Source organism: Notamacropus eugenii, chromosome 3 (assembly GCF_028372415.1).
Source record: "Notamacropus eugenii isolate mMacEug1 chromosome 3, mMacEug1.pri_v2, whole genome shotgun sequence".
Classification (NCBI taxonomy): domain Eukaryota; kingdom Metazoa; phylum Chordata; class Mammalia; order Diprotodontia; family Macropodidae; genus Notamacropus; species Notamacropus eugenii.
This window is the reverse complement of record NC_092874.1, coordinates 434509528-434536123: the sequence shown is the minus strand read 5'-3', so window position 1 is coordinate 434536123 and position 26596 is coordinate 434509528. Positions and strand designations below refer to the sequence as shown.

The 26596-nt window shown below is 40.3% G+C and overlaps 1 protein-coding gene across 8 annotated transcripts in view; it reads left to right on the top strand.

Moving 5' to 3' along the window:
* ATP2B2 (ATPase plasma membrane Ca2+ transporting 2) overlaps window positions 1–26596 on the top strand; it is a 666717-nt gene that overhangs the window by 596923 nt on the left and 43198 nt on the right. For all 8 annotated transcript variants that reach the window (XM_072598490.1, XM_072598492.1, XM_072598495.1 and 5 more), the window contains 2 exons: window positions 10757–10998; window positions 12634–12868. In XM_072598490.1, coding sequence (XP_072454591.1) covers window positions 10757–10998; window positions 12634–12868 — 477 coding nt within the window. The remainder of the gene's footprint in view (window positions 1–10756; window positions 10999–12633; window positions 12869–26596) is intronic.

Genomic DNA, 26596 nt, shown 5'->3' with positions numbered 1-26596 from the left:
AACCAGGTGACTTTCAATGAGGCATGGGGTTTTGAACCTGAGTTTAATTTCTGTCTCTGTTCCATAAAAATGTGCATGACCTCAGTCAAGGCATTTCCTTTTCCTGGGCATCATCAGCAAAACAAGGGAGTTGGATTAGATGAGTTCTAAGGTCCCTTCCAACTCTAAAATCCTATAATCTTTTTTGTGTCTCAGGTTTCTCATCTATGAAATTGGGCTTCTACTTACTGCCTGTATCTCTCCAGATGTTTATATGGGTGGGGAGAGTCATTTGTAAACTCTGAAAGTATTACAGAAATGTTGTACTGCTGTGATCATCACTGAGAGAATGTAAGCTCATTCAGGGCAGGCCCTGTTGTGGTTTTTGTCTCTGTATCCCCACTGTCTGGCAAATTGCCTGGCACAGGCTAGACAATGAATAAATGCTTGAAATGAATTAATTTGAATTTAATGAAGCCTTGTGCTGTTTACATGTGGGGAGATAGAAGAAGTTATCAAGGAGAAAATCATCAAGGAGCAAACAAACTGCTGAAACAATAAGAGGACATATATTACACTTGTGGACAAAATGTTAGGTGGGAAGGGCCTTGGAAGTCAAGCAGAAACTTTGATCTCTTAAACCTAGGGCAATTTCTTCTAGGATTCCCAAGGCAGGTCCTCCTTCTCCCATCCCCTTTAGGAGATCCAGCACTGTTGGAGAAGGTCCAATGAAAGATGAGTGAATGATGAACATGGCAGGTCAGTCAACAAAGGTGACACCACTTCAGTCTGATAATTGTGCCCCTCTCAGCTTCTGTCTTTACAAAGCCTGTAAGACAATAATGTGGCAGACAGAAGACCTAGGCTCAGATCTCAGCTTGGATACCAACAAGTATGGCTTGGAACAAATCACTTACTTTCTCTAGGCCTCAGTTTGCACATCAGTAAAATTAAGGGTTTTGAATTAGATGATCTCTGTGGTCCATTCCAATGATAAACTTTAGTGAATCAATGGATGGAGAGGGAGAATGTGGATTTGATGTTCCCATCCCAGAATACATTAGGGCATCATACTTTTGGGACCTTGGGCAAATCACTTAACCCCCCTGGTCCTCTGTTTTCTAATGTGTAAAACAGAGGGGATTGGAGTAGATGAGCTCTAAGGTCCTGCCAGCTCAGAGTTCTGTTATTTTGTGATCTTGTGAAGGACAGAGGATGTGCAGTGAGAGTTCAAAGGGATGTTCAGAAAATATTCCACAGAAATGCTAAGGCTGAAAAGCGTTTTTGTCAGAGCTCCTCAACTATTGCCTGCCAAGGTCCCTTGACCTATGGTATGGACATGCCTAAGACAATAGGGAAAGATTCAGAAAATGTTAGGAAGAAATTGGTAAACTTGTAATCAATTCTGCGCTCCTTAGTGCCTTGACCTTCAGTATACTCTGTACCTAAAAGGTCAGGCAATTTATAGTTCATCCTAGTGCACAAGGCACTAGGTCAGGGTCACACAAATATACATACATGCAAAGGCATTCAAGTATCTAGACTCCCTAGAGCTTCCTAGAGCTGCCACAAAGAGATTCTCTCTCTCTCTCTCTCTTTCTCTCTCTCTCTCTCTCTCTCTCTCTTTCTCTCTCTCTCTTTCTCTCTCTTTCTCTTTCTCCCTGTCCCCCCTCTCCCTCCCTCTCTCTCCCTCTCCATGTGTCTCTTTGTCTCTCTCTGTCTGTCTCTTCCTCCCTCTCTCTCCGTGTGTCTCTGTCTGTCTCTGTCTCTCTGTCTCTGTCTCTGTGTCTCGCTGTGTCTCTGTGTCTCTTTGTCTCTCTCTCTGTCTCTGTCTCTGTCTCTCTTTCTCTCCCCAAATAAAACCACAGCTCAACTCACATGGTACAATTGGGGCAGCCTAAACAACAGCCCAAAGGTTCTCTCTACTTTTGTATAGGAGCCTTAGAACAGTTAAGAGTTTGGTACCCTCAAGATTACTGACAATAGGTACTGTCTCCCTGTTCCACATATCAACTGTCCTTCCTTCCTTATTGGGCCATGTAATTATATCTGCCTTTAAGGCTCATCATTCCACTCTCTTTCCAGAGACCAGAGGAGGAGGGTGACCCTGCCTGACCATGTACACCTTTTCCTACTGAGTCAGTACTGGTCCACTGACTTCTCCTGAGCCAGTGTCCCTGTGTATGAAAAGGACTTAATGATCTGCACTCCTTGGTGCACCCCTGTCTAGGCCTCTCTGATTTTCTTTATGACCAGCTGTCCTTCTTGTTCCTATACCAAAGGACTCATCTGTATTAACAGCCACTCCAATACATTCCTTTGTATCTTTAGGGTTCTGCCGGGAGGGGTATACTGCTGACTCCTGCACCTTCTTCTCTTCTTGAAGCCTCTCAAACCCAGGTGGAGGCTTGAACTTAAAAGTTTTATCTGCTGGGAGCTTCTCCTCATTCTGGTATCCAAGATCCCCTGCACTGCCATCCTCACGGTGAAGAGGACGTTGGTCAACCCCTCCTACCGCGTTACCTTGACTCAAGGCTCCAGCTACTGGTGTGGGATCTTGGGAGGGGTTGAAGACTCGCCCCCTAACCTGACTCAGAGGGGCGATTTTACAACCCTTCCCACGACTCTGCTACCAAACCCAAAGAAAATCTTCGCCTGCTTCACAATTGCCCTGTAAGTCAGCTCTGGGCTTTTGAGAGTCTGTCCCTATCATTGGACTCTTTCCGGGATGCCGACTTGAAAGGCAAACTGCTATATATGGAAGGTAAAAGGGCGCGTCATTGCCTGTAATGATTCATTATTCACTGAACTACCAAAAAAAATGTGTCCGAGTGTTATTGATATTGGAAATAGAGAAAGTGATGGGGAATCTGGCTTCTGAGTGTCTGTGATGGAGAATGTGGGAAGCAGTGTTTTTGAGCATGGTTTGTAGAAACCACAAGATATCTAGTGCCCAGGTGGCCTTTTTTTAGGAGATGTTATTAAACAGGAGCTTGCTGGAGCCAGCTTGAACTGGCTTGAGAGAGTGTTGTTAAATTTTCAGTGTGAACAATATGTGAACACCTCAGTGTTCATCAGTATGAGCAGCAAAGGAGTGTACTAGGAAACAGAATTTCCTGGCTAACTGAAGATTAAGCCATTATGCTTCCCAATCACCCATAAGGACAATGTGAATGGTGTGATCTTCATTTATTTAATCTTTAACTTTCATATCACAAAGTTTTGCTGAATTTACTATTAGTCCCATTGAGAGCTAGGACTACGAATTCCCCAGCCTTGCTTTGCGACCCTTGACTTATGCATTTAACAATACAGTGTGAACACCTCAGAAATCACTAAGTGCTACAAATCAAGGCTTGGTTGTTGTTTTTTTTGTTGTTCTATTGATTGTCTAGACTTAAGAAGATTATGGAAAAAATGTTAATAAAAGCATGTTGTTCCTTCCCACAACTTTTTAGGAGAGCTGATTGTTAAACATTTACCAGTGCACTCCTGCTTTTCTATGAGTACCTCGGATCCCTTCCCCTCCCTTCTGCTCCCCAGACTCTGGTGAGGCAGCACCAGGGGATTTCAATGCTAAAGGGCCATTTGAAATTTCCTGCTGGGTGTGTCTGGTGGAGAGAAATAACTTCTTCCAAGGGGAACTTGAGTTTTTGAAAGCAGTGTGGTCAGAATGGGTGGGGTCACCTTGAGTTTGCAGTCTTTGGTTGTCCATGCACAGGCTGTCCAGCCAGCAGGTATGATGAGTGTCGTTAGATCATTTTATCAGTATGTGAAGAAGCTGTGATTTTGTCCATGTGGGAACTCTGGTTATGGAAATTTCCTCCAGCAACCTCAAGCCAATAACAGAATGACACCAAAATCCTCCATATCAGCAACTAGATAGGTGAGGTGTTTAGACAAGTCTGTTCTAGGTTTCCAGATGTCACCCCTCCCAAAGGGATCATATACTCCACTTCCAAGATAAAAGATTCCAGGTCCTCAGGAAAGATTATATGAACGCTGAGGCATGTATTCAAATACAGTTTACGAAGATACCATGAAATTAGGCTGGGTGAGCAGTGAGGTTAAGGCTAATTTAAAGGCCTTGTAGATGCCAGGCTTGAGAAATTCATATTTTCTCCTAAAGTAATTGGAGAGCTAGTGTGGTTTTCCAATGAGGGAATGATAATAGATTGGTTCGGTAGGAAGATTATTTTAGCAGCATGGAGAGATCCTTAAAATCCAGAGACCCATTGGGAGCTTTCATTTTCAAGCTCCCAGTATTGAACTTTGTAAAACGCTGACCTCTCCCATCATACTTGGGAAGTGAGGGAGTGAGGAAGTGAGGGAACCAGGGAGTGAGGGAGTGAGGTTCACAAAAACTGACTGGTTCAGAGGAAGAGATCATGACTAGGTGTGGAAGAGGGGAAGGAGAGAAAAAATCACCCAGACTGAGATCCCAGTAGAGAAATAGTAAACACTTTTGAAGCCCCTACTATGCACTAGTCACTGTGCTAAACTCTGGGGATACCAAAATATACAAAAGATAGTCCCTTCCTTCAAGGAACTTATGATCTAATGTGAATTTCTCTGTGAAATAGAGGTCACAATAGAATGTTAGAGGGTTAGACTGAAGTCATAGCCTACTCAGTCCCCAAGCAAAATCTCCAGAAGAAGAGAACTAGGTATGTATGGAGAATGTCTGGGAAAATGTCATGGCAGAGGGAGGTGAATTAAAAAGTGCCCAAGTCTGACATTTTGTCTCACCTGAGTAATCTGTCCAAGCCTATCATCTTCTGGAAGTGAGACACACACTCTCCCCGCCAACACCACCCACCTTCCCCCTGCCCTGCTACAATCCCCCTTGTTTAGCAGCTGCCGCACAGCTGGAAGCCTGGACAGCTAAAGGCTGTTCTGAAGCTTTAAATAAATTATGTCTACTGTTTTACTTACGTCAAATATGTCCTTCCCTCCCTTCCCAGCCTGCCAAAGTATACAAGTAGATGACTGAGTCACAATGTCCCTTTACTAAAACCATGTCCGCTTTCTCTGAATAAGTTGTGATTCCTTCTGGATGCAATGATCGAAACCTTATTATTGATGACTCCATAAGCTTTCCAAGTATAGAAATGACAAATATCAGTCAGTCACATCCAACATCATGGCTGGTGCTCCTGAAAGGCTTTATGTGCTGAGATAGCTACCAGCAAAAAGCAGCAAGGAGAGTAAAATTTGAGCACTGGCTGTGACATCAGGGGAGAGTTGGGTTTAAATCCTGACTGTCTCTTAATCTCAACGAGCCTCACTGTTTCTAATCTATAAAAAGGGATTAATAATACCTGTAATGGTTACCTCCCAGGGTGGTTGTGAGGGTCAGATGTGAACCTAAATGTAAAGCCCATTGGAAACCTTAGAATACTTAAAATATATAGAAACCTCAGAATATAAGTGAATCTGTTATAACAATGAAAACTACCACTACCACCACCACCACCACTACTACTACTACTACTAGTACCATGGTAGAGAGAGAGAGGATTCTCATTGGGCTGCCCCTGTAGCAGTGGGAGCGAAGGTCCCCAAAAGTATTTGTAATACTAGAGGTCAGAAAGGTCCAAGGAGAGATTCCTCCCTACCACTGGCTTGATAAAAGACACAAGCCATGAAAGGAAGAAGCAGTGATGGAGCTGAGTGCAGGCAGCTGAGATTTGAATGCAGTCAAAAATCAGATGTAGTTATTGTCAAAGAAGAGGAAGGAGTGTGGGAGCAGGGGCTCCCAGGACTCACGCTGGAGATGATTCTTCATGCATGACTTGGGCTGTTGGCGTAATCAGTCTGCTGGGACATAAAGGAAGCTTCTGATTTCCATAAAGTTTGCTTTCTTGTTTCTTACCATGTGAGCTGCAAGCAGCATGAGCCTGTGTTCATTCAGCCACATCATTGCTGCTGTCTTAACTTTCCCAGCTTGATGGGAATTGTCATGCTGCTCTGTTACATAATTACACCCAGCCATTCAGCCTACAATGATTGGATGACTTTCTGATTAGCAAAGTGATGGAAAGAGATGTCACCTTTTTTTCTTTTTTCTTTTCTCCACAAAAGAATAAAATCAGGCTGATAATGCTGGCTGAATGAATGAGAGGTTTTCTTGAAGTCTCAGAATGCTAAACCTGGAAGAGACGTCATAGAGCATCTAGTTCAAACCCCCATTTTACAGATGAGAAAATAGAGGCCAGAGAAGGGAAGAGATTTGATAAGATGTGTCTTGGGAGTTAAAGACAAAATTAAGATCTACCTGAGTATTTTCCCTGAAATCGTTAAATGATACCTAGCACTCAGCACTTGTGAATTTCCATCTACTTTGGTTCCAGGAAGTGAGACCAATGCTATGAGACATGCTCAGGCTGTTCTTGAGAGGCAGTGTGGATTAGTGAGAAAATCACTGGACTGGGAGACAGGAGAGACCTGAGGACAAATCCCAAGTCTCATATATACTAAATGAATGTCCGTGGGAAAGTGACTGAATCCTCAGCCCAAGGTTCTTATTCTTCAAAGGGAGGGTAATAAAAGCACGAGCCTCACAGGGCTCTTGTGAAGAATGAGTGAAATAATATGTGAAGTTTTTGTGAACTTTAAAGTGCTAATTAGATGCTACTTGTTTTTAGGATGGTTTGAAAATCTTCTCAAAGATGTTCAGTTGTCCCTTACAATTGCATTTATGGTACCCATTCAATGATGGCTTTAGATTTCCATTTAAATTGGAAATTAAATTGGAATTTAAATTTCCATTTACATTAAATTTATGATTTTCCATTTAAATGAAAAATCCATGTTTGTGTCTTGTCTGGCCTTGGTATCATGATGTCAGAATTTAGGAACGGCCTGTTTAGCAATGGGAAGAGCTATGTCTGGAGTGGGGCAATCAGCACTTTGTCCTGGAGTGTTGACTTTTAGGGGGTGGGGATGATCACCTGCAGTTTTGTAGCAACATAGAAATAACCTAAGCACCCAGTTGGCAAATAAATTTTTGAAATAAGGAACTCCCACATACCCTAGGTGGGTCTTCCTCAGGATGTCTCAAGCTTCTTTATTCTGCCCCCTTAAACACACACACACACACACACACACACACACACACACACACACACACACACACACACACACACACACACACACACACACCCAGTGGCCTCTTTGACTCCCAGGACACATTTTGGACTGTTTCCCTATTTACCTCAGTTTATTAAAGTTGCTACTTATGGTTCTGGCACCAGGAGCCCCTACAAGATCCATATTAAATTTTTTAACAAAACTTTAGACAGTTAAAAAATTACCTCTATTAGACAATCAATTATTAAACTTTTGTTCAGTGACTGTTATGTGCCAGACAATGTGCTCAGTGCTGTTAAATGCATAAGTCAAGGATCACAAAGCATGGCTGGGGAATCCGTAGTCCTACCTCTCTATGGGACTAATAGTAAGTTCAGCAAAACTTTGTGCTTTGAAAGTTGAAGATTAAATTAATGAATATCACACCATTCACATGGTGAATTCAAATTCAAGCAGAAAACCTTCTCTCAGAGTAGGATTACAATTTTAGAGGTGGAAAGGACCTTAGATGTCATTTAGCCCAACTCCTTTTGTTCATAGATGCAGCCAATAGGAAGCTTTTAGGAGAAGAGGTAGGGATGAGGTACTCACTGGTGAGCATGATGCGGAAAGTCTACAGAGTTGGGGAAAAGTCAGAATCAGAGCTTGGAGAGGGAATGAAGACATGTCTGAATTGGAAGATTTAGAAACATTCATTATCTTCAGTGAAGAGAGTGACCATTTCCCAGATGTGAATACGAAAGACAGAGCAGACTCTCTGATGATCTTAAGTTGGAGAATCTACTTATTTTCCCTTGTCTTAATCCTTTTCAAAAGACAAGGAGAGTATTTCCTGAAGGATAATAGAATAAAGAGGTTGAGGCTTTACTAGTCCCTGTTCTGCTTAGCAATTGAGTATTTTTCATTATGTGAGTTTTTTTCTTGCCTTTTTCTTTAGTTAGGAAAATATGAAGGAAGTCATTCGTGTATCACCTAAGGAGGAAAAGAATAGAAGGTTAACTGCTCTCTCCATACACACACACACACACACACACACACACACACACACACACACATACACACACATATTCCAAATATATACACATACATACATACACACATGTGTACATGCATATAAACATTTAAATACATCTCCAAGAAAGATGCTTTTCTTGTGTATTTCAGAATATTAGAAATGATGTCTGTTTCCCAACTGGTTTTTCTTGCAGGGCATGTTGGTCCTTTTGAGGCATAAGGCCTGTAAGGTAGCATAGTTTAGTAGAAAGAGAATAGGATGTCAAGTTGAAGGGCCCAAGTTAGAGCCTAGACAGCATGAATGACTTCAGGCAAGTCACTTAATCTCTTGTCTATGAAATGAGAAGGTTGGATGCCCTCTAAGGTCACTTCCACCTCTAAATTTGTGATCCTACTCTGAGAGAAGGTTTTGATATCAGTCGTTTACAATTGAGTCTAAGTCCCAATTCATAGCATTTTAAGCTAAAAGAAGTCTTAAATATCACCTAGCCTGACTAATTGGAAACATGGAAGCCTGTGAGATGAATTAAATTGCCCACAGTTGTATAATTAATAAATGAGTCAGGACTTGAACCCATGTCTTCTGACTTGAGACCCAGCACTCAAGGCACTGAACCCCACCTCACTCTCTGCAGTGCTCTTTGACTTTCTAGCCTCTTACTGAGGACTGAAGCCCTTTGACTTCTGGGAAAGTGATTTCAGGCATCAGCTAGGATCTAGGGAGAAGGGGGAGGAAGTCCTCATTCTAGGCTGACTTTCCTGCCTTGTGAGTGGGAAGCCACCTTCATCGCTTCTGTGTATGATCAGACTAGGTTCTGTCTGGACAGTTTCATTCTCGTCTTTTCTCCCTTTTGAATGATTCCTGAAAGGATGTAGGCAAAAGTCCTGGTAGGTTCTAGTATACCAGTTCACCCTGGAGCCCTCTGGTTGTTAAAGGCTAAGTGGAAGGAAACACAAATCCCCGAGAAGTTACATCAATGAAAAACAAAGAAACATCTGGAGTTTGGCTTTCTCTCACCTGCCCCTGCCTGCTGCTAATTCTACCATAACTCTTTCTGTTCAGCCATTGATTTGGGAGAGAGGGAAGTGTAATAAAGAGAGGAGCCTGTTTGTAATGGCAGAATCGTTTTCTCAGTTGCCTAATGCACGACATTTAAAAAACACAACTACTCAAGGCAGCAGTGAGGTGCCATAGCTCTGAATTTGGCATAAAACTATGAATTTTGCTCTCTTAAATGCTCTCAGCTGTATGGTGTCAGGAAACTGGAGGGTTTTTTCCTTCCTTTTCTCTCTTTCCTTTTTTTTCCTTCCTCACTTTTCCACTGAGAGTTAGTAATATATTATGCGATTTGTCCCAGATTGAACTAGTTAATCCCTACCTTCACACAGACTTTCTTCCTTCCCCTCCCTTTCCTGTTTCTGACAGAGGAACCTCGTGGGATTATCTCTCACTCTGAAATCTCCTTTGATTGTCATATCTAATTGGTTCCCAAGTTCTCTTGACACTAACCAATCCCCCCATTATATCACTTCTCCAGAGTCTTTTGTATTTCTTAATTTCCCAACACCCAGGCTATTGTAACAGCCCCTAGTTTGTCTTTCCTGCTTCCAGGCCCTTCCTCTCTCAAACAAATTTCTTTATTCAGAGGGAAGAAAAAAAGTTATTTGTGCCCTTAAAAAAGATACATCATTGAAATTTCCCAATTTCCTAATGACTTCCCTTTCCCCTTCTCATTACACATAATAGAATCAATCAATGGACAAGTATTTATTAAGTCCTTACTATGTGCCTTATCATGCACAGTAGAATCAATTAATTGGCAAGTATTTCTTAAGTCCGTACTATGTACCAGGCATTTTGCCAAGCTCTGGGGATCCAAATATAAAAATAAAACACACCCTGCCCTCAAGGTGTTTGTGTTCTGTTGAGAGGATGCATTGTGTTCACAAATATGTCAATACAAAGTACATCAGATGCAAAGTATTTTGGGTTTGGGAGGTTCTAAGAACTGGAGGATCTTGAATAAGATGCCACTTGAGTTGAGCCTTAAAGGAGCTGGGATTTCTTAGAGGTGGAAGTGAAGATGGAGATTGTTCCAGGCCTGGGGAAACCCTCCCTTGAAACATAGAAGTCCAATTAAAAACAAATCAACCCGTTGGCCATACTTAACAATGTATTTCTCATTCCACCCCAACAGTCCACCACATTTCTGTCAATCCATTTTTTGCACTAGTACCAGACTAATTTTCCTCTAATATAAATCTGACCATGTCACTCCTCTACTCAAACCTACTCATTAACTCCCGTGGGCCTAGCAGACAAAACCCACCGATGCTTTTTAGGATGCCAGAGCTTGGGAAGGAAACTTCAGGAGCCCAACTCTCCCTTTTTATAGGTGGAGAAACAAATCTTGATTTTATCAAGGTCACTGGAGTGTGTCAGAGGCAGACTCAATACTATATCTCAGGCCTTCTGCCCTTACTTTCTGTACCCTGTCCCTGTTGACCATTCTGACCCGCCTCTCTTTCTCCTAAAAAAAAAAAAAAAAAAAAAAAGAGGGCAGTATCTTTCTCAGTGGGCTGGATTTCTCTGCTAACCCAGGCCTGATGGGAGAGCATGGACCCATCACAAGATGAGCTAGAAACTAAACTGTGCCATCTTCTCTCTTAGCCACCAGAGAAGGAAGGTGCCCTGCCCCGCCAGGTGGGTAACAAGACTGAATGCGGCTTGTTGGGGTTTGTGCTGGACCTGAAGCAAGATTATGAGCCTGTGAGGAACCAGATGCCTGAGGAGAAGCTGTACAAAGTGTATACCTTTAATTCCGTCAGGAAGTCCATGAGCACAGTGATTAAGATGCCTGATGAAAGCTTTCGAATGTATAGCAAAGGGGCGTCAGAGATTGTGCTGAAAAAGTAAGTACCCAGGGCTTATGGCCAGACTTTCCTAGAACTGGAAGTGACCTCCAACAGGTCATCTAGCCTAGCCTCATTGCCTCTAAGTTGGCCAAAAAAAAAAAAAAAATCCTTAACCATAAGATCTGTAGTAACAGAAAGGGACCTTAGAAGTCATCTAGACCAACCCCCTTGGGGAAACTGAGGCCCAGGAAGTGACTTGTGCAGAGTTCTACAGTAAATTGCTAACTGAGTCAATATTAAAACCCAAGTCTTCAAACTTGCAGATCAGGTTATCTTGAAAATCTTTAGACTTTTATATTGTAGACTCATAGTTCTCTGTTTGTTTTGGCATTGGTGATTTGGGAGGATGTGGTAAAGTTTGTTGTTGATATTTGGTAGTGGTACCTTGCTCATGATTATGGATAAGAATAAAATAGTGGAAAGAATATGGCTCAGGGAGTCAGAAAGGCCTGTGTTCAAATCCTGACTTGACGTCTCCCTTGATGCTTGGGCTGAGGCAAGTTACTTAGCTTCTCTGTTTCCTAATCTCTCAGATGCCCAAACAAGTGAGTTACAAAGTTAGGACTAGAGTCCAGATCTCTTGACTGTTGTCCTAGACCTCTTTCTCCCTCTCAAAGTTCCTGACTCATTTGTAGGGAACAACTTGAGATTCCAAATACCTGTATCTAGTGGTCCGGCAGGTAGCCTATTTCTGGTGGGGGTTATATCCCAGAGGGTGACCATCCACTGCATCTCCTGTCTTTCTGAAGGCAGTGTGAAGTAGTGGATAGAGCACTTGAGTTAGGGAACTGGGCACCTTAGTTGCTTTCTACTTGTATAGCTTTAGTCAATCACTGTTTCTTTAGGCCAAATCTTCCTCTTTTAAAATGAGTGGCTGGCACAAGACTGCAGGACTACAGATTTAGACCTAGAAGGGACATTGGAGGTCACGTAATACACCTCCATTTACAGAGAGATGAACTGAGGCCCTGGGGAGGCTCAGTGACTTATCCAAAGTCACACAGGTAGATGTTAGTTGTCTTAAGGAATCATGATGCAAGGGGGTACTGTTAACCCTTAAAGACTATATTCATGATTTCATTGTCGGAGAGAAGAAACTTCCTCTACCAAAGCGAATTGGCATCTGCTGTGCATCTTAGAGTCTTAGAAGTTGACTTGAGCATAATTAAGTGACTTATTTAGAATCGCAGCATTTAGTGTTAGGAGAGACTTGAACTCAGGCCACCTGAGTTCAAGAATTTGCTATCCACCTTCCGACATTTCCTTCCTTACCTTAACCCTTACATCAAGGACTTAGACTAAGACATTCCTAGGAGGAAAGAAAATGCTGGACCCTGAATTATGTTCATAATTGTGATAGCAAAGACCTGATATTATTGTATCTATCTAAGGATGGGAAAAACTAAAACGTGACTGGGCTTAGCCCAAGTGCTTAACCCTAAAATGCCACAAAAGAATGAGTGAGCATTTATTAAGTACTAACTATACTCCAGGCACTGTGCTAAACACTAGCGATGGAAAAAGCAAGACAAGGTACAACTTCAGTAACTTACTTTCAAACTCTCATTAGTCCCATTATCTTGATACTCCCAGATTGATCAGCCAACCAGGTTATTACATTGCTTCTTTCAGATGCTGCAAAATCCTCAGCCCGGCTGGTGAGGCCCGAGTCTTCCGCCCCCGAGACCGAGATGAGATGGTCAAGAAGGTGATTGAGCCCATGGCTTGCGATGGCCTCCGAACAATCTGCGTAGCTTATCGGGACTTCCCAAGTAGCCCAGAGCCTGACTGGGAAAATGAGAATGATATCCTCAATGATTTGACCTGCATCTGTGTGGTGGGCATTGAAGACCCTGTGAGGCCAGAGGTAGGTCCCATGTTCAACTCAGATCTGTTTTTGGTTTTGCTGGGCTGCAGTCCTGAGGGATGGCAGAGAGAGGACTTAGGGATTGAACAGGTCTGTCAAGGACTTTGACGATCTAAGCTGAGACCCTGTACTTCAGGACGGGGCATTAACCCCACCCCACTTCTTCTCTTCTGAACCAATGGATTTATAATTGCTGTATTCCTGCCTCATAAATGCCACCCACAAAGTGATTCATTGAAATGTCACAGGTAACTTGTCATTTAATTCCCTATCAACCTTCTTTTATAGCACCCTGACCCTTCAGTCATTTTCGGATGGCGTTGTACTGTTGGAAAGGTCTCATCCAACCACTGGCAGACAGGCAGACTCCCTGAAATTGACCTGAGCTACATATGAAGTATGACTATAATATAATAAGACTGGAAACAGATAATGTTGCCATCCTTTTTGAGTGCTGTTCCCTTCAACTTTGAGTCACTTTACACTTTCTTCAGTTTTATTTCCAATGTTCAGAATATTTTTAGAATTTCCCCATGGGAATTACCTTTTGAGAACACAATAAGATGGCAAATTTTCACCCTTCAAAGTTGACTTTGATTTTGGGAAATGTCCAAAAGTCATTCAGGTGAAGAATCATCATATTGGGAAATCCTGTTAATGGTTCAAGCTAAGGTGTGATTGTCACATAATGAAACTGATTTACATGTATGATTGGTATATTCAGTTTTACTGAAGACTTCCTACAATGCTTTGAGTCTGGCAGTCTTATTAGAATGAATATACAGTCTTCCGTAATGACTGCATTGAAAGGCAAAACCCATGAGGATGCTGGTTTGTGTGGTCTTCTGTGTTTAAAATTTCATTACTTTTTATCTCATCACGTGTGTGGCCCTTCCCATTTACAGATTTTCCCATTTACCTGTCTGTAAAATGTCTGGGTGTGACCTCCCCGGGTGTTTAGAACTATTTAGTACTGGTCACAAAAGAGTTTGTGTTGGCATCTTCTGAAAGAACATTGTAATACAAATTTATTAAATGACCCTTGACCTGAACTTAGTAGAATAAACAAAACATTGAATCTATTAGAAGCTTCTTAGGAGACATTCAGATGCTAAGAACATTACTTGAGTGACTTTCAAAGATAGAAAGCTGTCAGCAATTCATTTCCACTTGGACTGAGGTCTCTTCATTGGGCTTAGCTTATGACAGTTCAAGTCACTGAAGGTTCTCCACTCCTCAGCAAGACCCTTGTGCCTATATACAAATGGGCAGGTTTCCACAGATGGGCCATAATGTGATCTCTGAGACCACTTGGACGAAGGTGAGTTTGAGAGGTTGTACAATGCCATCATAAGCTGATAATGCTCCAGTCAACAGTGTCCAACTGCTTATAGTAAGAAGCTCATCTGGATCTAGACTGAAGCAAGAGACTGGATGAAGATCAACAGTCAGAAGTATTTCTTGTATTTAGATAAAAAAGCTAGGAAATGCATCATGAATAGTATTGGCCTCTCAAGGGAGCTCTTTCTCTCTGCTGCTAGACTTGCTTCTCCCAAATTTGCATTTGCTCCCAGAGCTGCAGGTAATTAGGGAGCTAGAAGGCATTATTTTCCAACTGTGTCTAGTTTGGAGATGGTAATCTCTTATCCTCGGTGTATGCCTTACTATCCCTCAATAGTGCATTCTCACTCCTCAAATAATCTTATATTTATTGATATGTTTGCCTGTTTTCTCTGCTAGTGGAATATAAGCTCTTTGAGGACAGGGTCTGATTTTGTTTTATCATTGTATTCCCAATACCTTGTACAAGTAGAAGCCACTGAAGTACTTCAGTTGCATTGCTTTACATTGCATTGCATTGGATTCTCTGTTGGTTCTGTGTCTCTCATTGATATCATGCCTCACATGGAAATACTCCAGAGCTTCTTCTGGGGCTGACTGCCAGGATTTTGAGTATATAACTTCTTTTCTTCTAGTGAAATTTTGAAACCAGTCTATAAAGCCCAAATGTTTGGGCCATATTAGATACAGGGCTAACACCATGATAACTGCTTCTTCGAATTCTGTGGCTGGCAGCTAAAGGCTTCAGGGTTACATCACTGGGTGGGGGGGAACCCTCGTATTTTGATTCCTTTGCCCAGGTGGGTTCTGCAAAATCTTAGACAGCTGACTTCTTGGGTTAGGAGTTCTAATCCTACTCTCAAAACTACTAATACCAGTTCCTTTAAAAAATTATTATGGTACTTTGAAGAGGATGGTAGCATAAACTTCATTCAAAAAAGCCATGATAGCCAGAAGAAAATCAAAAGAACTTTTAAATAATTATAATACTAATTCTGACCATAACAATTAAAAACAAAAAGTTCCTACTGATAAGGATACTTTCAAGAAGATCTACTTACATAATATGCATAGTTGTGTGTGTTTTTAATAAAGAGATCTTTTTAAAATTTACAAACAAAGTTCTTTTTCCTGATGAACTCCTGATTCTAAAATGGAGTAATTACAATTTCTCTTTCCTGGATTGTGTTTTATGTTATTCTTTGGTAATTAATGATGCAGAGAGGTATGTGTATCACATGGTCAGAGATTAATCATTCTAGTACTGGCACTGCCTGTGGGATCTTTGAATTATTATTGGTGATCATTAAGGAGGTGGGAAAAAGGAAGTGAACTTCTGCCAGAAGATGGGCAAATATGGTCCAAGTTTTGAAAGAGAATGTCAATATAGATTCTGCAAAGTGTAGGCTAATGACTGTGATGCTGATGACCTGTTTCCTTGCTTATTAAACAGATTATAAATACTTAAGGAAGAAAGAGATGATCACTATGATCCAATGTTGGTTCACAAAGATCAAATCATCTCAGAATAACTTTATATCCATTTTAGCAGAATTATTAGAATGACAGATTAGAGAAATATTATATATCTTCAATTTGTTAAAACATTCAGTACATTAGAAACAGGTAAAAATTTATGAACAGAATTCTAAAATGCAATTACTTTTATCTAATTTCTTCCAACTAATATAAAATGGTGATAGTCCATTAATTCTCATTAATGCAAAAAGATATAATAAATTCAATAAAATACTTTATAATAAAATGCATTTTAATAAAAAATTCATTTTACCAAATAAATAAAAAATATTGTAATTATAACAGCTCCAAAACATCTGATCTCTGAAGCATAGGTGTGGTGTTGTTCAAGGAATTATTCATGTATTACTTGAATGCTGTATACATAGAACACAACATTCACTGAGTTAGAGGGCATTATAGGATGATGTATAATACATTTATACTTAATGTATTCATCCATGAAGTAAAGCAGGAAATTGTAAAAATCTATAAATAATGAGTCACTCAGGAGTGAAGGAATTTTTCTTGTTTTTTCTTATAAAGAACATATTCTTCAGAAATCAAAATTACAGTCAATAAAATGGTTTTATGAACATTTATGACATGTAGATTTGTAATTTGGGAGATTAGTAAACTTGTATATTTCCACAGATCATTTGAGGAAGTCTCATATCTCATAGAAAAGATAGAGAATTATGGATTTTATGATAACACAGTTAGTTAGAACTCAAAGTGATGACTAGTGGCTTGATAGAAACCTGAAAAGAAATCTGTAATGGAGTACTACAGTGTTCCATTCTTGTCCTTGTTCTGTTTACCATTTTTATCAATGACTTTGATTAAGGCACAAATAGACTGCTTATCAATTTGTAGATGACACAAAACTGTCAGGGAATGCCTAAAGTGGATGACAAAGCTATGATTAAAAAAAGCCCAACATCTTGGCAAGCTAGAATGATGTGGCAAATCTAACGAAATAAAATGCAAAATTGAAGATGGAAGAGATCTAACAGGAGGCAGTCGTTAGAGAAAACATTTGTAATGGTTATTGAACTTGGGCAAATTCCATATATGGAAGTATGGAGTCATGATAAACATAGGCGATTAAAAACTTAGGGGTTTCCTCTCCATCCTGGATAAGGTTATCTAGCTATACTTTATCTTGATCAGACTCCATCTTTGTGGGTGTTTTTGAGTTCTGGTCACAATATTTTGGGAGGAATTTGGATAACCTGGGGGTAGACCACCAAGATGGGGACCATCTCTAGGGAACTGGAGTTATATAGCATGGAAAAAAGAAGATTTGGGGGGAATCAAGAAGACAGTTTTTAAACTAGGAAGGAAGGGCTGTCATGTGGAAAGATTAGGTTTGCTTTATTCTCTGAGAGAACAGCTAAGATCAATGAGCTTAAGGTTCAAAGAGGCAGATTTGGGCTAACTGAAGGAATTTCCTAACATTTAGAGTTTCCTATAAACAGATTGGGCTGCCTTGAGAGGTGAATTTCCTGCCCCTGGAGGTATTCAAGCAACAAAAGTGGCCACTTTTGTTGAAGAAAATATTTCTGTTCAAGTTTAGGTTCACCTAGATGACCTCTGGGGTCCCTTGTTAACGTTTTGTAGGTTTCAGAATTGTAGTTCAGGAAAGGGATTTAGGGATAATCTAGCCTAAGCCTTATTTTACAAATAAGGAAACTGAGTCCTAAAAAAGTGAAGTGATTTGCCTCTGGTTACAGAAATGCCAAGAAGCAGAATAAGGGTTCTAGTCCACATATTCACATTTGGTGCCCTTTCCACTACACTGACTATCCCTGATTCTGTCACATTAAGTCCTCTCTGGGACCCAGTTTCCCTCTAATGCATGGTGTCTTAGTCCTTTGGCCAAGCAGCATTGGCTCTATCATCTTAAGAGTGAATCAAACTAGTATCTCAGAGAACCCAGTTTTCTTATTTAGAAAACAATGATCTGGTAGCTATGACTAACTGCCTGATTAAAAAAAAAATTATGGGAAGTGTTTGTTGGACAAAAAAGTTAGAATCATCAAATGTTTGATTCACAAGATCATTAAAACCATAGGATGCTAGAGTTGAAAGGGACCTTTGAGATCAGTCTGGTCCAACCCCTTCATTTTACAGATAAGGAAATTGAGGCCAACAGAGGTGACATAACTTGCCCAAAGTCACACAGCAAATTGGTGGCAGTGCCTGGACTAGAAACCAGGTCTCCTGACTCCCAGGCCGGTGTGCTTTATCTGATTGTTTCTGAAATAAAACAGATCAAAGTCCTGAGCCTCTTAGATGTTCAAATTTTACTTGGTTTAAATCTTGGAGAGATCACCATTATCCAGTAAGCCTTATTCAGAAGCAGAGAGGTAGGAAGGTAGGGAAGTAAAAATATGTGAGACCCCTTGGAAAATCATGAATTTCCCTTTTACCCATCTGTGAAGATTATCAGTTCTTTTGGTTCATTCTCTACCTATGTAGGACCAGTGACATTGCTTTTAATAAAATAATTTGTGTCTGACATATATATATATATACATATATATATGTATATATAACCATTCTTTTCTATTGTTGCTTTTGTTGCCTATGAGAGAGTGTTTTCTCAGCTAACTAGAATGTTGAAGCATAGCAGAAAGGTCTCTAGAATGTCTTATTTCTTTTCAGATATTCAGAATTTAAGACATCAGTGTGCTTAAATAAGTAACTCTAGAAACTCATTTGGTGCAATATGGGCGATCTGGAAGGTGTATGTAAGTTTGATTTTTGCAAATTGTCATATTTTCCAATTGACTTCCATTATAATTTCAGAGATGTGTACCTATAGACCTCCCTCTCCCACTCCTCAAAAAAAGGGAACAGTTTCAAAAGAAAAGAGCAAGAGAGGAAGAAAAATGAAATCTATATAGTAGCAGCCCCTTTTCAGTCATGTATTCATACATTCAAATATTGAAACGAACCTTTACTCTTATAAATTTGTATAATGAGGCTTCATCCAGGAGTATCATGTGAAGCTCACCTGTAAACAATCATGAATCTAAAAGAAAACTAGCAGCAGCAGTAGCAAGCAGTAGAAGTAGTAGTAGTAGTGGTGGTGGTAGTGATACTGTTATACTACTATGTGAATGACATAGTTTTCTCTTAAAAACACGATTATATAAATATAATTTATGTAAATACTACATAGTAGTATCACTAGCACTAGTGCTACTACTACTACCACCACCATCACTAATGCTTCTGTTACTGCTACTGCTACCACTACTACCCCCATCACCACCACCACTGCTGCCATTGGCTGTTACTGCTACTGCTACTACTACTACTACTACTACTACTAGTACTACTACTACTGCTACTACTACACATTTATAGTGCTTTCAAGTTTGCAAAATGCTTTACAAAAATAATTTCATTTTATCCTCCCAACAAACCAAGGAGATAGTTGCTATTATTATCCCCATTTTACAGATAAAGAAAGTGAGGTGGGCAATGATTAAGTGCCTTGCCCAGGGTCATACAGCCAGTGCAGCCAGATTTGAATGCAAGTCTTCCTGACTCCAGGTCCAACAGTCTATCCACTATATCACCCCCTAAGTGTCAGCACATTGACGTCACGTGGGCGGTCATTCTGTGCCAGCTAGTATAGTAAAGATGAAATCACAGGATCTGTACTAGATAATATTTTATGATGGGAAAGGAAAAGCATTATCTTTGGTGTATAAAGATTCTTTTGAGGATGGGTCATTTGAATAACCCTTCATTCCTGCCATTTCCATAGGACCATTGATTTAGTGATGAAAGGAACCTTACAGAGACCATCTAGCACAACCCCCTCACTTTTGAGAGGTGGAAACCGAGGCCCTAGACAGGTGACTTGCCTAGTAGCACACAGATAGTAAGTAATAGAGCCAGGATTTGCACCCAAGCCCTATGGCACCAAACCTAATTCATTTTCCATTGCCCTCCAGTAGTTTTCTTCCATGTACAGATTAGACACCTTTAGTGGAAATGCTCAGTAAAAATGCATAATTTTAGTCATTTTCTCTTCTTTATTGATTTTAAAGAAATATTTGAACTGGTAGAACAAAAACAAAGCCTCTCCTTCAACACAAAATTTCTGCTTTCCATAGGGTAAAAGTATGTAAAATTAATACCAGATATGACCACAGAAATCACCTTTTCATTAACTTGTTCCACATTCATATCAAATAAGGCATAAAATAAGATATATGTTTGCCAAAGTTTTCACCAGTGTCATGGAGGATCTCCTCTATAGAAAGGAAACAAAAAGATTCCCTTTTGGTGTCATGGCCGTGTAGTATAATGGTTTGAGATGGTATCTCAAAGCCAGAAAGACCTATTTGTGAGTCTTGCCTCTGACACATACTGGCTATGTGATCTTGGGTTAATCATTTAAACGCTCAGTGCTTTAGGCCAGTGGTGTCAAACTCATATGGAAGCAGGGTCCTCTAAACTGTACGTGAGAATCCCTGTAGACTACATATCGACTTAGAAAACCACATACTTACACCATCATTGTTTTATTGCATTTTAATTTATTTTGTTAGATATTTCCAATTGCACTTTAATTTGGTTCAAGTCACCCTCGGGAGAGTTGTGGACCATGTGTTTGACATGTCTGTTCTAGGCAACTGTCCAAGGTTGTAAGTTGCAGAGAAAGTACCAACCTACATTGATAGAGGAAGTTTCTCACTGGCAGTGCCCTATGCCATTGAATCAAAGGCCTGATGTCTATTCATATCACTGTTGAGGATCTCAGAATGGTCCTGTTTTACTGAGGAAATTGTGCTCAGCTGGAAAATTTTTCAGTGCATCCCCAAGAAAATGTGTGATTATTCAAAAGAGATCAGTCTAGTCATCCACATTGGAAAAACAAAGAAGATCAAAATGTCTCTTGCTCAGATTATGCCATGTTACTGATTGTATAACTCCTTGATTTAGTCTGTCAGTACATAGATTTCAAACTAATGCCACAGCTGGACAATAATCTAGGGCCAGAGTTAAGTTGGTTGATTGGTTGGTTGTTGTCCTTCATTCTTGAAGAGGACCAAGATGACATTACTATGTTAGATTCAAGTTACAATATATCTGACTGACCAATAAGACCAAGATGAGCTTGGCATGCTTTACCACAGGTTGGGAACAAATAGTCCATGTGAACGTTTAGGGTGGATTCTTTAAATTTGGGCATCTCACATTTCTTTTGAGCTACTTCAATTCTGCTTTGCTTATAGAGCACAGTGCCTTCTTTGATGTGGGTATGCCATACTGAGGTGTTCTTTGCGAGCATCTCCCATGCCACATAATCAATTCCAAAGCTCTTCAGAGAGAGCCAGAATTAAGCAGAAGAAGGATATGGACCTAGATTACATTTGGTAAATCAGGAAATGCCATTATCTTAAAAGAAGCAAAATTGTCAAAGCCCCCAATAGCAATAGAAAAGAGTTGGTGAGTTCAAGTTGACAGAGGTAGATTGCCATTGATAATTATGCATGTGCATTGGTATGAAACATCATCAGAGAAGTTTACGACTAGAAAAAGGAGTCATGTGGAAAGAACAAGAGGCAATAGATGATCAACCCTAGTGCTCCATTGGTACTCTCAAGATAAGACTTAAGGGAGGGCCTCTGATGCATTGTGGGGATCTTAGATCCTTTCAAGAGGATTTGCAGAAGGAACTAAATGATTAGCATCTTGGATTTGTTGGGGTTTGGAGTGTACCAGTGGAAGCAGGAGTAATCCTGATGACTGTGTGCTTTGATGCTTTCATGAATCCATGATTTTGTTGATGTGGGTACTTCCTCCCCTGTCAATTGATTGAAATCCATTGACACTTTTTTTTAACCTGTCATTATCTTATCTTGCTTATGTCATTCTAGAAATCTTCCATGGAGTATTTGTTTTTTGAAAAATGCTAGTGTCTCTTAAAATTTCATGAATACCAGTGTAGCATTTGGGCTGTTATCTATCACTCTTGATAACAGCACTTAGCACAAGTCTACTAGGGTACTTAGCACGTAGTAGGTGCTTAACATAATGCTTATTCTTTTCTCTCCTTTTTTTCTCCTCTTTCAGTTATATGTGATGATTCTCATGAACATGGCATGGTTGGCAACATACTGCAACCTACTTATACCCACCATGCTACTTTTGGTTTGCCTGAAATTTATATTTTCCTGAGATCATATCGTTCTGTGCTCCATAGCTGTGGAAAAATAATAGTTTTAAATAGATGGGCTTGTGTATCAGGGTTATATTCAAAGCACAGTGTCATCCAGCTCATCACCTTTTTCCTCTTTATTGATCAGTCCTGCTCATCATCTATTTGCTGTGCTTGCCCACCAATATGGACTAATCACTTTCATGTCATGATATAGTTGATAAGCATTGTTTTTATGCACTTGATTTTCCCTGTGGGGATCGTTAAGCCTTTTTCTTTTGAGTAACCACAAATGTAGTTGAGGAGGCCCTAAAATGTGTCCAACATCAATGAAATCAGCAGTAGATTACCTAAAAACAGAAGCATCTGGCACATTTTTTCCATCTCTGGGGAATCCTTCTTGTCCTTGAACCTATAAAGTTGGGAGCCTTAGACACGCAGTTTGAATGCCCTTGTGCTGTGAATTTAGCTTTTGTATATATTTTCTAAAAACTGGAATTTTGGAAGATATTTAAGAATTCACAGAATCACCTTCCCTACTACTCCTTCCCATGTTCCTCTCTCAACAATGCCTTGGTTCTGAAATGAGAGTTACGGGGAATCCAAAGGAATTAGCATCCTCTACAGTTGAACCAATTGACTTGAAAAACTGACTTCTGCAGTTCCAGGAAGACTGACAGAATTTTATCCTCCCCTGCCAAGACTAATTGACAAGGGCGATCAGTGGTTAAGCACTCCTTCCTTTACTTTCAACAAAATAAGATCTTTCCTACTCTTCATCTGCTTTGTTCAAGCCTTCAGGGGATCTCCTGAAAACCAGAGGGAGGATTTTTGCAAAGACAACACCAATTACATATTTACTCTGCAAAATTCGGTTGTAGGGTTTTTTAGGGGGAGGCATAACTGTGACTCCCAGTGGCCCCTGCCTCATCTTGGCAGCAGTAATTGCTTACCGCTCTTGTTTTTCTATTATCTCCACATTCAAAACCATTTATGGTCTGTTGGATTAAAAATTGTTACCAGCAAATTTGTATTGAGTGAATGAATTCTTAAAGGTAAATTGAAAGATGGTCTTATTTGCTACCAGTGCTGTCCTCAGGGCCTTCTTCAGGAAAATCAAACTGAGAGGACTTCTCCTAGTGTCTCGCTGGTGGGCATGGGGGAAAGGAAGGGAACAGTCATTTATTAAATACCAACTGTATGCTAAGTGGTTTACAAAAATTTACAAAGATTTCATTTGATTCACACAACAACCTTGGGAGTAAGGTGCTATTATTACCCCCATTTTACCATTGAAGAAACTGAGACAAAAGCTAAATGACTTGTCCAGGGTCACCCAACTGATAAGTATTTGAGGTCAGAGCTGAACTCAGGTCCACCAGACTCTAGGCCCAGCACTCTATCCTAGTTGCTTAGGTAGAGGGGGTGGATGGAGATAGGCTACTGCTGCTGGTGCTTGGCAGAGTCACAAGGAGAAAAAGAGGGGCCCCCTACCACAGTGATTGATGAGGCAGCATGGCAGAGATCAGGATTCAGACGACCTGAATTTGAATCCCACCTTTGCCTATTATTACCTTGGGTGAGTCCCTTTTCATCGCTAGGCCTCAGTTTCCCCCTTTGTAATAAAAATAGCTAATATTTAGAGCTAAGGATAAGGTCTGAGCCTTTGGTTTCATTAGGAACTCCCAGGTGAGGACATTCTCCTAAAGCTCATGCAGCCAGAATGTGTCCAAAGTGGTCTTCCTATCTTCAAGGCATGATCACCATCTGGATGCTGTTCAGATAGTGTTCCATAGCCTCCAGTTTTCATTCTTAACCTCTAAAATGAGGAAGTTGGATTCAGGGGATCTTAACTTTCTTTTGCATCATGGACCTCCTTTGTCATCTGATGAAACCTATGGACCCCTTCCCAGAACAATATTTTTAAATGCAGAAAACCATATACATAAGATTACATAGGAAGCTAGTTATGTTGAAATGCAGTTAACAAAATGTTTTGAAAAGTCAAGTGACGGCCCACCCCGTTAGGTAGCGATCTCTGGATTAGGTCATCTCCAATGTCCCTATCAGATGCTGATGCTGTGAAATCAACATTTTAGAAATCTGAGGCCTATACATGAACCATCAACTCATCATCTTCACACAGACATTAACTCTACCATAGGATCTTAGAACTACACTTGGAAAAGGCCTGAGATCAGTGGTCTAACCCTCTCATTTACAGATGAGATAAGTCCCGTAAAGACTAAGTGACTTGCCCAAGGTCACACAAGTATTAAGTGGCCAAGTCAGGACTCAAACCCAGGTTTTGTGACTCCAAATTCTAATCTCTTGCTACTATGCTTCTCTGCCTCACACTATGGCCAAGGGACAGGACTACTTCATCCTGCAGATGATTTTTATAATTGTTTTCCAAGGTCTTTTTAACCTCCTTTTATGGTTTCATGGATAGGAATTGTTGAGAGAGGAACACAGGCATACAAACAGTATTATTTACTTTTTGCCAGCCCTCCTGAGTGCAAGTGACTTAATGTCTCTGGGCCTTAGTTACTCATCTTTAAAATAAAGAGAAAAGGAGATGGGAAGAAGTATAGTACCTACTATGTGCCAGGGACTGTGCTAAGTGTTTTACAATCAGTATCTCATTTGGTCTTCGCAATAACCCTGGGAGGTAGGCACCATTATTATCCCAATTTTATAGTTGAGGAAACTGAGTCATATGAATATTAAGTGACCTGCCCATAGTCACACAGCTAGTAAAAATCTGAGGTCAGATTTGAACTCAGGTCTTCCTGACTCCTGCCCAGCACTGTATCCACCATTGCCTCTGGGTGTAAGCTACATGACCTCTAGAATTCTTTCCAAATGCAAGTCTGATTCCTCTAGAATGGCCCTGAAGTCCCCTCCTCACCACCAGCAGAGTGGATGTATCAGAAAGAACGCAAGACTCAGAATTGAATATTTGGGTTCATGCTCTGACTATACCATATACTACCTGTGTGAACTTTAACAACTAATCTCTCCTTGGTAGACCTCAGTTTCGTTCTCTTTAATAATTGCAATTGGCATTTATGTAGGTGCTTAAGATTTCCCAAATACTTTTCATAATCACCTCACTTTATTCTCCAAACACTCCTTTGAGGTAGGTGCCACAGGTATTATTTTCCCAATTTTCCAGCCAACACAACCTGGAGAACTTTAGTGACTTTCCCGGCATGCCCCGACTAGTAGGTATCAGAGATAAGATCTGAACCTCTCCTTTCCTGACTGGGGGTCTGGGCTACCAAGTCTGGAGATGTGAAAAGACCTGCTGTAAGAAAGAGCTCATAATGGAGCCTGGAAATTGGCTCCTTCTTTTCTCACTCTGTGTTCTTTCTTCTTCAAGAGCTTACCTCTTATTAATAAACCCCAACATTAAAGAGCAGTTAAGGGAGATGCATTAAACCTTTTTATGATGAAAAATGATAGCACGGGTTGCATTTTATTGAACCTAAGGGGACTAATCTCATATTCCTATTCTCCCAACATCATGACAGTCCTCACTACAAGTGACTCAGGGAAGCAAATTAATTTGAAAGAGAAGAAAACAAATTGCAGACTGAGTAAAATAATTAGAACCGGACAGTAATTTGCACAATAATCTCAAGGAAAATGGCAATTAAAGATGTAATAACTGACCAATACAACAGTCAGTCCTAACCTCAGAGAACTGACTGATGATGACCCATGACTCCTGCCTCTCAGCATACCAACCATAGGTACAGAATGAGGCATATATATGTATGTATATATATATATGTGTGTGTGTGTGTATGTATATATATACATATGTGTGTATGTGTGGATAGATAGATAGATAGATAGATAGATAGATAGATAGATAGATAGATAGATCCTTACACATGGCTGGTGCATTGATTTGATTGACTCCATAATACTTATTTGTTACAAGGGAGGATTCTGAGGGGGTGTCTCTAAACTGAGCTGCCTTTGTAAAATAAGGATATCAGACTAGATAATCTCTTAAGGTTCTTTTCTGTTCTGAGATTACATGATTCTGATGAGTGCGTTCATTTCTCCAGTATTTAATGGCTACTTAACTCACCTTTGCCATTAATTGTTTGGAACCATGTCATCAGTCATAAATGGGGAGCAGGGCAAAGCCAACAGGCAAGGAGAAGATTGGACCTGTGGCTTTGGCTTTAGCAACCCTGTTTTCTGGCTAATTCAGTCAGTACAGGAGCCATATATCACAATGACACTTGAGCAAATGCCTAAAGGAGTTGGGTCTGTGCTGTGTAGTAGAACAGATTTGATTCTGCATTCTTAATGGGGAACTCTATGGCCCCAGGTATAAGAATCCTTTAGTTCTTGCAGGCTTCCCTCCCGGCCATTCTTCCTCTAACATTTTATGCATAAATCCTTGTGTAAGGCCTTAGATGACAAATGCATATATTTCCCATATTTTCAAAGAATTTTATTGAGGACTGATGAATAGGTATAGCTATGCTAATAGCATACTAAGCTGAAATACTCCATCATTTGGAAGAGGTGAGAGAAAGAGACATGATGATATGTAATGGAAGGGTCTTAGAGCAATTTGGAACATTTGTGTTCTCTCTCAAAGCAGCAAAAATCTCTTCTCTCCGAAGCTCTTGTGCCATCTCTGTTCTCAACATAAG